We start from the raw sequence: 13,780 nt of genomic DNA on the forward strand, positions 1-13,780 counted from the left end.
ACTAATTAAGTCCTATACTTCCTGATTGCATACAATGGACCAGACAAGAACTAATTACTAACATAGCTTTGAATTGTTTTCCTTGTTCTTCTTGTAGATGAATGTTATAATTAAAATGGAATGTGGTATGCATAATATTAGAAACCAAGTGTCTTGTTTATATAGGATATTTATAATCTAGAAAATTGGGGTGAAGTTACATTTGGATAAATTCACTTTATTGACCAATGTTAAATTTAACATTACATATAGTCTGTGTGTGTGTGTGTGTGTGTATATATATATATATATATTTATATATCTGCATCCAGTACAGTATCCTATATTTAATAAACATACAGTATCATCTACTTAATAAACCAAATAAAATTTTAGTGTATATATATATATATATATTTATATATCTGCATCCAGCACAGTATCCTATATTTAATAAACATACAGTATCATCTACTTAATAAACCAAATAAAATTTTAATATGCAAATGAGCCATAGATGGAAAAAGAGGAATGAAAGAGAGTAACTTATTTCCATATCATCCTTATTGATGAGCAGATCTGACTATATTATCTGAGGATAAATAAGAAAAAAATAAAGTACTTGCAAGGCTTTTCCACAAACAGATTCCCACTCCTACCCCCAAATAAATACCATTGTCTGGTGCCTTTTTCTTTTCCACTACGAGCTTGCTGGGCTTATCCCAGACATTTGACTCTTTCATTACATTTTTCTGTTATAGTCTTAAGTGCTTCTATAGTAGCTATGTTTAAGTTTGTTTTTTAAATCATTGGTAAGCAGCTTTGACAAAGATGACTATCAGACATTTCTAATGATATGGTATAGATATATTTTAACTAGTAATAGTAACTTTGCAAAGTTTTCTTTTGAATAAACAAAAACATTTAAAAGTGGAAATTTCTATATTTATCCTAAATAAAAGATTATGCATTTGTCTTAAAATCCTAAGGAGATTAATAAAAGGGTGTACTTGTAGAGAACAGTGTAGGCTTAACAAATTTTTAATGGAATGTTCTTCTAGGGATTTAATTTTGGTGTTAAACATATTTGCTCTATTTTCTAATTCAAGGTGACGTTCAAAATGATTTTAGGCAAATATAGACTATACTGCTTGCTTTTTGTAAAGTATAAATGCCTTTGAAACAGCATCTCAGAAAGATACTGTGTTTTTGTTTTGTTTTGTTTTGTTTTTATTCTTTCAGGTTGTAGGTGATAGTTTAGGGCCAGTGGTAGGGCAGGTGGTAAAAACCTAAGGCCTGATCTGATCGCTTATAACATGTTTCTGAATGATGAGGGCAAGTTACATTAACACTCTTAGCATTTTGGTTTTTGGAAGTTTAAGTTTCGTAGGGACGATTACATGTTCTAGGATTTTTAAATTGAAATTTTAGATATAGGGCCGGCCCTGTGGCTCACTCGGGAGAGTGCGGCACTGGTAGCGCCGAGGCCGCAGGTTTGGATCCTATATAGGGATGGCCAGTGTGCTCACTGGCTGAGTGTGGTGCAGACAACACTGTGCTGAGGGTTGCGATCCCCTTACTGGTCAAAAAAAAATTTTTTTTTAGATACAGAAAATTTTTGAATTGGGTAACTTGAGCTACGCAATAAAATTTGCAAATAAGTTAATACTACTTTTCTTACATTTTAAATATCCTTTTTGTTCAAAGGGAGGTAAGGATACTCAGTGCCAGGTGTTTCTTTCAATTAATTCTTTTTTTTCCCTCTAGATAATTCTCTACAGTGTGTATTATCCTAGAAGTAGATAAATGAGGTTTTATTTTGAGTTAGCATTGGGGCAGATATGCATAAGCTCCTATTGTTGCATGGAGTATAAAGTAAATATTCTGTTGAAATCTGATCAGACTCATTCTAAATTGGTTATAAACCATCAAATTAATCTATTAGCTTGTACAACTCAAAGAAAGATAGAGAGGAAAGTAAGTAACAAAATTGGGTATTGAATTAAATTTGTAAATGGCCATCAGTAGTATATGTACTTGCAGGTATATGAGGGTACTTCAAAAAGTTCATGGAAAAATTTGTATTGTCTTTTTTGTGTGTGGGTGGCAGCTGGCCAGTGTGGGGATCTGAACCCTGGGTGTTATAACATTGCAGTCTAACCAACTGAGCTAACTGGCCAACCCTGTATTATATTTTAATTCTCTTTTTCCACAAATTTTTTGCAGTACTCTCATAGATTTCCTCCCTAACATTTTATTAAGCCATGCTTAGAATATATAGCAGTGTTGAAAGAATTTTATAGTGAAACCCATATACCCACCACCTAGATTCTGACATTAATATATATTATACTGATTTATCACATATCGCATCTACCCATTCATCAATTTATCTTGTTTCTGATATATTTCAAAGTAAGTTGCGAATATCAGTATACTTCTTCCTAAATACTTCAACATGCGCATGTCTTTAAGAGTTCACAAACATAGACTTTTAGTTCTTCATTTTCCTCATAGGAGATTCTAAACAGTTAATTAAGAAATTTGAGTAATAAGGTATGGTAGATTAACTTTATAAGAAATTAGTTGCAACAGAACATTTTAGTGAACATTTCTATCATCTGCTTTAATTTCGTTTTCTTTTTTTGATGTTGCTTTCATTGGATTTTCCAGAAATCTGTTTACTTTTTAATAGGTATCTCATCCTGGTTTTACCTCTGATTTTTGTTTTTTAAAGTTTAAAACTCATATGTGTTTTTTCAAATCTTCATTTTAAGATGTCTCATGTTAATTTTGAAGCTTCTTCATTTCCCCACAATATAAACTTAAGATATTATGGTAAATAGTAGCTATTTCTGATACTAGTTTTTTTTGTTTGTTTGTTTTTGCTTTTAATTGGATTTATCAGCACAGTAGAAATATTATTTAACATCTTGGCTAACTGATTTCTAAAATAAATTTAAATTCTAGGACATCATTAGCCTTATTATACATACAAAGTTTGACTTGTCAAGTGTGGGTCATTTTAAGTATGCTGTCATTGGAGACAAGACTTGTGAGTATTATGCTTCATGTGTGGTAGCATAATTTTCTGGTCTTACACATTAAGATCGAAATGTTGCTGATGAGATAATTTTAAAGAATGAGTTGTTTCCCTATGTCTTAATTTTTTGTATCTCTACAAATTCTTATTCATTTTGGTGAGGCATATGTAGAAACTTAACTTAAATTCTAATTCAGGCATATGTAGATAGAATTATGAAATTTGCAAGTTAATTGGCACATGTGTACACTATTACAGAGAAAGAATCATTTTTTGCTTCTTTCATTGTGCTTTATAGTACTTAATATATCATATCATATTTAATACAAAGAAATGTGCTGCATGCATTGAACATTTTTCTGCAAGTTTTTTTTTTCCCTTGATGTGCTATTTCACATATCACAGGCCTTATTTTTTGAACATTTGAGCAAAAGAAACAGATGAAACCTCATACACAACCCTCCAAAATATGAAAATGTGGGGTTTATTTGTGCTAATGCTCTTCTTTTGGAAACATATGTATTAAAGGTAAGGTCAATTTATTGATTTAAACCACATCATATATAAAAATGTATTATCCATGATTAAACTTTGCAAGACATTGTTCTTGAAAGAAAAAATTTTTTAGTTGTGGGATAAAAAACTATCTGAAAGTGCCAGAAAGTTTAAAAATAATTATTCCCAAGTTTTCTGAAATATCATGGGAATGTAATTTTCTGAAGCTATTTTATACAAAAATTGGACTAGTCTAAAGCTTTGTTATTATAATTTTCTAGGATCTCATGGTTGGGGATGAGGCAAGTGAATTACGCTCAATGTTAGAAGTTAACTACCCTATGGAAAATGGCATAGTACGAAATTGGGATGACATGAAGCACCTGTGGGACTATACATTTGGACCAGAGAAACTTAACATAGATACCAGAAATTGTAAAATCTTACTCACAGAACCTCCTATGAACCCAACCAAAAACAGAGAGAAGATTGTAGAGGTAAGTTTTTTATTTATTTATTTGTTTGTTTATTTGTTATTTATTTATTTATTTAGTAGAGGTAAGTTTTTAGATGGAATATGCCATATGTGTGTTTCTGTGATGTAATGTTAAATTTCTCTTTTCTTTTTTCTTCTTTTTTTTCCTTTAACCTTTTTTCTTACCATCGCTGCTGTGGATAAAGGGAATAAAAATAATTGTTGTGTTCCCCCGATCCTGTTTTTATTGAGCACCTACTGTATGCTAGTCATTATTCTAAGTAGGATATATTAGTAAACAAAACAAAATCCTGCTGCCATGACCTTATAGTCTAGCAGGGGAAAATAGACACACACAAAATAAGTAAGTTAATTAAATAGTTTGTTAGAAGGTAATAGATGCTAAAGGAAAAAAACAGCAGGTTAAGGGGAATGGGAGGCTGCAGTTGTACCTAGGGAACAAGCCTGGTATATTAGAGAGTCAGCAAGGACACCAGTGTGGCTGGATGGTGTGGTTGAGGGGAAACCAACAGGAGATGAGATTGGATAAGTAACATTAGGGCCTTGTAGGCTCTAATAGGGAATTAGGCTTTTACTCTGAGTGAAATAAGAGGCTATTACAGGAACGGATGTACTCAGGTATAGGGTTATGTGGCTGCTGCGTTGTGAGTACACCACAGGGAGGCAAAGGTGGAAGAGAAACCACTTTGGAGACTTTTTCAATTATTTAGGCAGAAGATAATAATGGTTAGGATCAGGGGTAGTAGTAGTAGTAATAGTAGTAGTGAGAAGTGACCAGGTTGAGAAGATAGGACCAAAGAATTTTTTGATGCATTAGATATTGATGATAGAGGGTTGGGGGGAGTCAGGGATGATTCCAAAGGTTTTGGCTTGAGTAACCACAGGATAGAGTTACTGTCAACTGAGGTGAGGGAAAAAAAAAAAAAAACTGAGAAAAGTAGAACACAATTTGAGGGAATAGCCAGGAGTTCAGTTTTGGACATGTTAAGGACATGTTAAGAGGTCCTCGTTAGACATCCAAGCAGAAATGTCAAGTAGATAGTGGTATATGTGTAAGATCAAGTTCGGGAGAAAAGTCTGGGTTTGGAGATACAAACTTGAGGGTCATCAGGATATGGATATGGGTTCACTAAAGAAGTGAGAGGAGACAGTGGTGAAAAAGCCAAAGACCAGAGAGATAGGAGGACCAGCAGGAAATTGAAAAGGATAATGAAGTGTAAGCAGTCACAGAGGAAAGAGAGCGTAAAAATCTATGTTCCTAATAGTTTAGATAAGTAAATTTTCAAGCTTCTCTTCCATTTTGTTATGGAAAAGAGGTAGAAACTTTTGAGAACTATTAGTATTTTAGTAGCTTTCCAGTTACTTCTTAATAAATGTTTTGTAGATATTGATGGAAATTTTGGAAGGGGTTTAGAAGAAATTGTTGTTAGACAGTATTTTAAGTCTGAATTAAAGCTCAATTTTTGTATTAAGTATTTTGAAAATAGAATCCATATCATTCCTTATGGTTCATATTTTAATACTGTTATTTGCTTGTGAGTACAATTTTGGCTATGACTGATAATATCCTACTTAAATCTCATAACAGACTTTCAAGTTGATGTGTGTGGAGGGTGAATAAAAGATAATGGAATAGATTACTAGTCAGAATATCTATTTGCTTAATTGATGAGAATGTATTTCTGAATTGCAAAATTTAAATTTGACATAATTCTCATTGTTGTCAAATATAAAATTTCTAAATATCTAGATATTCAGAGTGATAATTAACTGTACCAGTCAAGGAGTTCTTACTGTCCGTGACCAAAAAAAATCATGCAGGATGTTCTCAGCTGACCTGGGCTACAGAGAATGAGTGTGATCAGAGAAGGCACAAGGAAATTCCTCTTCCCTCCAGTGTAGTTCAGTGCAGGGTGGAGTTACAGCCTTGGCTCAAGTAGGGGCTGTAGTCTCAGCAGCTAAGCAGTTCTGTATCTGCCAACAATCAGGAATTAACTACATTAATTCTTTATTTTCTTCCCATTTAACTTGTTTTTTTTTTTTTTTTTAAACTGCAGGGGGTAGAGAACCACAGATTTGACCCAGGTTGAGAGTAAGGAGTGGGGGAGGCTCAATAGTTAAGCAATTTCTATATTTTGTGTTTAAATTAAAAGATAATTCCCTTTTAAGAGATATCAATTAAGAAAGTCTTGTTCAAATGCAGAAAGCTTTCTTTCACACTAGCCATAAACTAACACACTCAGAAATCTTTGCTTTGTAGCACTTATGAAATGCTTGGGGACTCAGTAAGCATCCAAAAATCTGTCCTCAGAATTGGAGCTCTGTGACAGCAGGACTTTGATAGAGGCAAGATGAGCTGATGAGAATGGAGGACTCTTTCAGATCGCTTTGATTCTATTTCGGGCAACTAATCCATTCTGTGACCATAAATAAAGCATGTGAATATTATGTACTTTCTAAATGCCAGGTTTTTTTTTTTTTTCTTTCTCTCTTCACTTTCAGGTAATGTTTGAAACTTACCAGTTTTCTGGTGTGTATGTAGCCATCCAGGCAGTTCTGACTTTGTATGCTCAAGGTAGGTGAAGCTTAATTGTTAGAAAAATCAATTTAGCAAACATTAAGTACATTTTATGTCAGAAAAATTTGATTACTCATTAAGTTGTAATCCCGGAAACCAAATTATTTATATACAACAGTTTGAAATTTTTTTATAATTTCTAAACTTTGTCAAATAAGATGTCCTTTGGTGGGGGTGGGGGTGCTTGCTGGTACAGGGATCAAACCCTGGACCTTGGTGTTACCAGCACCGTGCTACAACCAACTGAGCTAACTGGCCAGCCCCAAATGTCATATTTATTTGCTTTACTAAATAAGTATTTAAGGTAAAAGGAGATGTCAACTTTTTAAAAAAAAATAGGATGTTCTGTCTTTTAAGCTATCTTAATTTTTTATGCAGTACAGAATAAACATGGAATTTATCTTCAGAACTGGCTCAAATTTTTAAAAAAATACACAGATCCAAAAAGGTTAGCATAAAATTATGCTTGTAAAATATATAATAGGTTTAAAAAAGGGAGAAGGTAGACATTTGGAAGTGCATTCTTAACTTTTGAGGTGGATTTAACGGAAAGGACTACTATGTTCTCTTGGTATTGCCATTAGCAACTACCTCCTGTCTGTTGGGAATAAAATATTGGCCCTGTGAGGAGAGCTGTTGGTATTTTGATGGTCTTGAGTTCAACAGGAACTTACTGAGAATTTATGGTGCTATCAAATATGTGCCGAGGTGTCTTTTAGGCATTTGAAGTGTAAGGATGCCCTTAAATTTTATGGGAAAGAAATAAAATTTTGATTTAGCATGTCAAAAGAAGTTTTCTGGAGGAAGTGATATCTGAGCTAAGTCTCAAGTCTTACTACTTAAGCAGTGTATGACATAGTACATAGATATGATGTATTCGTTTGCTTTGGTTGCTTGTTTTAGGACTTTAACACTTTAAAGTCCTGTTGTGGTGATCTATCTGATCCTATACATAGTTTAGTAAAAATCACCTTGTAAAAATACATATTGGGTTTTTAAAGTATCTTTAGTATTGTATTACATAAAAATACCTAGAAAATACTTACTTGGGGGAAATAAATGTTTAAAGAAGCTTTGTTTATTCACTAAATGGAAAATTAAATTTAAATCCTTGCTTTAGTTGATGTTACTGGGAGTATTTTTGAATTGATGATGATGTGGATTCCTCTTTTATTTTTTTTTGCAATGGAAAGTCTCCTATTTAAAAGATTACAACATTAAAAGGCAGTACATGAGTTTTATGAGATTTATAGCATCAATCAAGGAAAGACAAATTATATCAGCTTAAAGGAGGTGGCTTGAATAAATATATTCAAAGACAAATCATTGCGCTTAGATACTACAGTCCATGCAAATTTGTATCAATAGGAAAGAGAAAGAGAGTGAGCCTATTCAGGGATGGGAAAATAATAAAATAATACTTAAGTTATAGATAATGCATATTCTGTTAGAATAATTTTTTCCCTATTAAAAAATGTGAGTTAGAATCTGTCTTTAATTGAGTTGTGTCTTTTTATGACTGGCTTTACTCTTGGCGTTCTTTCTACAGATATGCTACTAGTAAAATATTTGGAGAAAGACCTAAAATAAATTAAATAAAAATTGTGAGTTAGAAAAAGTTTTTTTCCTCCGAGTTAACCCTGGTGCAAAAGGTAGAACACTAAATTTTTGCAGCCATTTCTACTTTTAAATAGCACATTCAGGAAACAAGATAGCTTCTTTGTTGTTCTTTTATTACAAGGTTCAACTGACATTGCCATTCTTGTTTCAAGTGAATAATTGAAGCGATGGTTTGGCTAGCCAATATTAATTGTTCCCAGATTTCTAGCTCTCTGGTATCAATAGGCCTCTTTCCAAAACAACACAGTTTTGAACCTACCATGTGACAAAAATAGTAACAATAAAGACCTAGATAATTTTAACAGATTCACTTACCAGCTTTGTAACTTTGCATAATACTCATTTTTCACAGGGGGTTTTCATCAAAGTTATTCATAATGCTTTAGAAAATTTCACTTCAAGGAAAGTAAGTGATCAAGATTAAGTTAGAAAGAAAAATAAAGAATTGTACTGAGCTTTCACAAAATGTTGTTTTTCAGTCATAAGTCTGAGAGTCTGTTTCTTCTCATTCTCCTTGGGTAGCACATGTTTAGACTAAAAGTCTCACAAGAGACAAACGAAAGAACAGTGATTTTAGTATCTCTGTAGTAGAAACACACTGCAAAGTAAGAAAATAATAAAGAAGTGCTGGCTTCTAGACCTCTTCAGTTGGTTAAGTTTCTAGTTTGGCTTCTGTACTATATTTGAAACTTGATGATTTTGATTGTCCTGATTTGGCTTTTCACGTAAAACTTCCTTCCTGGTTCTTACGCAGGTTTGTTGACTGGTGTAGTGGTAGACTCTGGAGATGGTGTAACTCACATTTGCCCTGTGTATGAAGGCTTTTCTCTCCCTCATCTTACCAGGAGACTGGATATTGCTGGGAGGGATATTACCAGATATCTTATCAAGGTAAGTGAAAGAAAAGTATAGAAATTAGATTTCGTAGTTTGTTTACCAACTTAACACAAAATTGAGTACATCATCTTAGGATTCTGGCAAATCTGCACCACTAGAAAAAATACCCAATTATCCACTTATTCATATAAAAATTCATGTAAGATTTATACACATGGTCTCTGGTATACTAATGAGAATACATTATCTTATTACATAATTTTACTTGTTATTCCTGAGGAATGGGCAGATAGATATTTTAAAGATGGAAGAGACCCTGAAATTTCCTTGGACAACTTAGGCAGACTTTTCTGCCACAAAACCTTTTTTAGAATAGGTATATTTTAAGCCACAATCTTGGTTGGGTTACCTTTTCTTGTTCTTTCCCACAAAATACAGTGATAGCAAATTAATAATATTTGAGAAAAACAGGGCACGATATGCCAGACTTTAAAGTCTAGTAGTTTTTATACAATATATCCAATTTTAGTGTTTACTATTTTAAAGTTTACTTTTGGATGTAATTAGTTATAATTTTATTTAAAACATTGCTGGAGAAAGTACATAAGGCCTCTACTTGGTAGCATGTATGTAGTTTTTTTTAATATTAAAAAAAAAAGTTTAGAATATTGTTTATACCAGAATTCTGTAATTAGTATGTTCTCTCTAGGTAAGTGATTCTCAACCAGGGGCAATGCTGCTCTCCAGGGGACATTGACAATGTCCAGGCACATTTTTGGTTGTCACAGCTGGGTGGGAATGCTCCTAAACATCCTATAATGAACAGGGCAGGCTCCACAACAAGGAATTATATTGTCCAAAATGTCAGTGGTGCTGCTGTTGAGAAACTGTCTGTTCATTAAATTGGGTTGCATTGTCTTCACCTTGACATTGAGTTACTTCAGTCTCATTTAGAGTACTTCTCATCACATGGAGAGATTTATGAAAATTATAATACTTTCATTTTAGACCAAAATCCTGCCGGGGTATAACCAACAGTTTCCAGGGGTCTTCTTTTGACCATAAATATAAAGATTAGGGTTTTTTTTTTAAAAAGTTTTTATATGAAAGTCCAGTTATGTTTATGATGCATATTATATATGTTTTCCTCTCAGCAGGTTGCTTTTAAAATAGTAATATTTTCCAGCATTTAAGAAATACAACACGGCAGTGGGTAAAGTTTTTATATGAAAGTCCAGTTATGTTTATGATGCATAATATATATGTTTTCCTCTAAGCAGGTTGCTTTTAAAATAGTAATATTTTCCAGCATTTAAGAAATACAACACGGCAGTGGGAAGGGGAGAAGAAGTGGTAGACTAATGGGTACAAAATTACACTGTATACCCCAAGTCAGTCATTGTGTATTATATGCATGTATTGAAACAACACAGTGTACCTCACAAATATGTATAGTGTGTTAACGTATTTTGAATAGTAAAAAAATAACACTGGAGATTATACCTTTGAGTATCCTAACAATTCTCTTATTCTTCATTGGTTTAACAGATCTTGTTGACTTTCTGATATGTGCCAGACACAGTACTAGAAGCAGGAGATAAAACTTTCTAAAATTGAAGGGTATTTTGTAAATATGACAATGATTATATGAGCAACTTGAATACTACTGGAGTTTAGTATTGAAATAATATTTGTTCATTAATATGCTTCTTTTGATTGTTTATCAGAACTACACATTAGTACTTAGTTACTCTTTCTAAAAACTGGCCTTTTTTTTTTTTTTTTTTAGCTCTTTTTACCCTATTATTCATGAACTGTTAATTCTGTTACTCTCTGTGAAACTGAAATATAAATCCTTATATGGCAGGTAAAATCCCCACTTCTGAAATATTTGGTAGGAGCTGAGGATCCATTCCTCATTGTATTTGTTATCGATGTAACATATTTAGCTACCATTAATAGCTTTTGCAGAGTGGAATTCATTCCCATTTATTATTCATGAACTGTTAATTCTGTTACTCTCTGTGAAACTGAAATATAAATCCTTATATGGCAGGTAAAATCCCCACTTCTGAAATATTTGGTAGGAGCTGAGGATCCATTCCTCATTGTATTTGTTATCGATGTAACATATTTAGCTACCATTAATAGCTTTTGCAGAGTGGAATTCATTCAGATCTATCATAAACTAACTGCTATTTTTTTTTGTGCCAGCTGCTTCTGTTGCGAGGATATGCCTTCAACCATTCTGCTGATTTTGAAACAGTTCGCATGATTAAAGAAAAACTGTGTTATGTGGGATATAATATTGAGCAAGAGCAGAAACTGGCCTTAGAAACCACAGTATTAGTTGAATCTTATACAGTAAGTATTTCCAGTGGCTTAAAAATGGACAGCCATGAGTACTGGTGTCAGCTTAAGGAGGTTTTCTTGGAATCAGTACTTTTGTTTTGAGTTGTAATATGTATATGTGTGACTTTTAATGTCCTGTGTTAAGATTCTGTGATTTTCACAGTGGAACTGACTTTCAAAAAAAAAAAAAAATAGATTCTAGGATTTAATTATTTTAGGGCACTCTGTAATGTGAATTAAGTCAGGAAACATAAATTACTTTCTATCTTAGGATATAATTAGATATGACATGTTATTTTAAGATTCTAGTATCTGGAATAATGTTTCTCAACATTTGTTTATGGAATGTAATTTCGCTGATGTTAGTAAGTTTCACAAAAATTTTAAAAGGTTACGTTGTCAAATAAGTTTGAGAGACAGTGCATTTCACTTTGCTGTAGGACTTCTCAGTGCCCTTGATATGCTAATATGTGCACAATTGTAAGACTGTATTATGCCTGTTTCTCAAGTTCATTAGACTACAGGACTTTTCAGAATTTCGTGGGACTAGCGGTTATCCTAGAGTATTACTTTACTAATTCAGTAGGTGGCAGCCTTTCCTGACTTAATGTTTTCTTAATGAGGTTTTCAAAACAAACGCTAATTTGAAATTGAAACTAATGTGACTTAGAACTTAGTTATACTTTACAGCACCAGGGGAGTTGATCCTACAGACTTTTAATGAATTACCATCTTAAGCCTATTAAACTCATCTAGGTATAAAATACTTCCATATTTTATCTTTGATCTAGTTATTACTAATATGAAATAGAGTACTAGGCAGTAGAAGCAAGTATTCTTAAACCATATGATACATGTTAGCTCTACATATTTATAAATATGTGCAAAACTGATTTTTTAAAGTAATTTTAAATTTTCCTAAATTTTTTTTTAAAGATACTGACCCAAATACACAATAATACCCATTTTGTAACTTAATGATCTCCAGATTTGCCCTGGAGATTCTTTTGTGAAGCCTTCTTGACAATTTCACTAGATTTATAATTTTTCATGTACCTGACTTGTTTGGAAGAAAGTGACACAAGGCAAAAGATGAGGGAACTAGAAGTGTAAAACATTTTATTTATTACTTCCCTCCTTTCTCAAAGAACTCGATATAGGTTACAAAAATATATACAAGTATGAAACAGTAAATTGATGAATAAGTGAAGAGGGGTAAGGGTGGACAAATACAGGATAGGATAAGATTTGGTGCAGAGAAATGGGGTGCCTGTAGTTAATTTTAATAGTTCCTACAAGTAGTTGGCAGACTTGATCCCGTGCTGGCCAGCAATCAGAGCATAGAGAGAAGCCACGGTATTGGAGAGGCTTGAAGTGGTAAGTAAAGGGATTTTGCTAGTAAGAGTCTGCTGTGTGAAGTTTCTCTACATATGTTGGGTGATAGCATGTGAACTCTCCTGAGGGTTTATATGTTTGTTTGTTTGTTTGTTTTTTAAGGGTAAAATGTTTGGGTTGTTATCCTTTTTGTAAGAAACTCGATAAAATCTATAAAAAGATAATTCTGGAGTTTTTGCAAAATGTGATTGCTTTGCACATATCGGTAAACAATTACATGGAATCAATGCTTTAAGGAACTTGTTTTGTACTTTGTCATATTGTAAATCAGTTTTGGAATTATATTATTATAAGTAAATATACTGTTAGAAATGTTAATGTAAAACTAATTCTCATATTGTGTACAGAAATATGTCAAATGCCAGCATACCTGAGCCTGCTTGTTACTTAGGTCAATCCGTGAATTGTGAGGTGGGTGGTATAAGAGAGGGAGTTTCTACTTAACATTTCTCATTTAATTAAATATAACCATAATGTGACTTAAAAGTTTTCTGCACGAGGTCCTATAGTTATGATGATACCTATTGTTTAAATCTTATTTGCTTAAATTAAAATTATGTTTATCAGTTATTTAAAATTTATTAGGACCTAGTAGGATATAGCAGAATCTTTGCCTAATAAAAAGTAGTCTAGATGAGTGTTCTTTAAACTTTTGTGGTCATAAAACATTTTTTGGATTAAATGATTTGACAGATGTAGCATACCTGTCATAAAGTATTTTGGTGGCAAAATAATAGTTCCACAGAGTAATTGGTAAAAGAAAATTATTTTAAATGTTTGATGTGTCTATTCTACATGGCAAAAATATCCATAAAATCACAAATATTTTGGAATTATAAAACAAGCAACATTAACACATACCAGCAATAATCAGAATGCAATTCTTGGTCCATACTGCCTGTTTATGCTTTGCTGCACACGTGGAACGTCATGCATACGTTGGTGATTTCTCCAAGAAATTCTTGGTATTTGGGGCATGGTATAA

General features: G+C 32.8%; 1 protein-coding gene across 2 annotated transcripts in view; it reads left to right on the plus strand.

Moving 5' to 3' along the window:
- The window catches only part of ACTR2 (ARP2 actin-related protein 2 homolog (yeast)), a 33,016-nt gene that overhangs the window by 7,402 nt on the left and 11,834 nt on the right, over positions 1-13,780 (plus strand). For both annotated transcript variants that reach the window (XM_008586180.1, XM_008586182.1), the window contains 4 exons: positions 3,799-4,014; positions 6,516-6,588; positions 8,966-9,102; positions 11,263-11,412. In XM_008586180.1, coding sequence (XP_008584402.1) covers positions 3,799-4,014; positions 6,516-6,588; positions 8,966-9,102; positions 11,263-11,412 — 576 coding nt within the window. The remainder of the gene's footprint in view (positions 1-3,798; positions 4,015-6,515; positions 6,589-8,965; positions 9,103-11,262; positions 11,413-13,780) is intronic.

The sequence above is a fragment of the Galeopterus variegatus genome, unplaced genomic scaffold (assembly GCF_000696425.1).
Source record: "Galeopterus variegatus unplaced genomic scaffold, G_variegatus-3.0.2 Scaffold3861, whole genome shotgun sequence".
In the NCBI taxonomy this organism is placed as follows: Eukaryota; Metazoa; Chordata; class Mammalia; order Dermoptera; family Cynocephalidae; genus Galeopterus; species Galeopterus variegatus.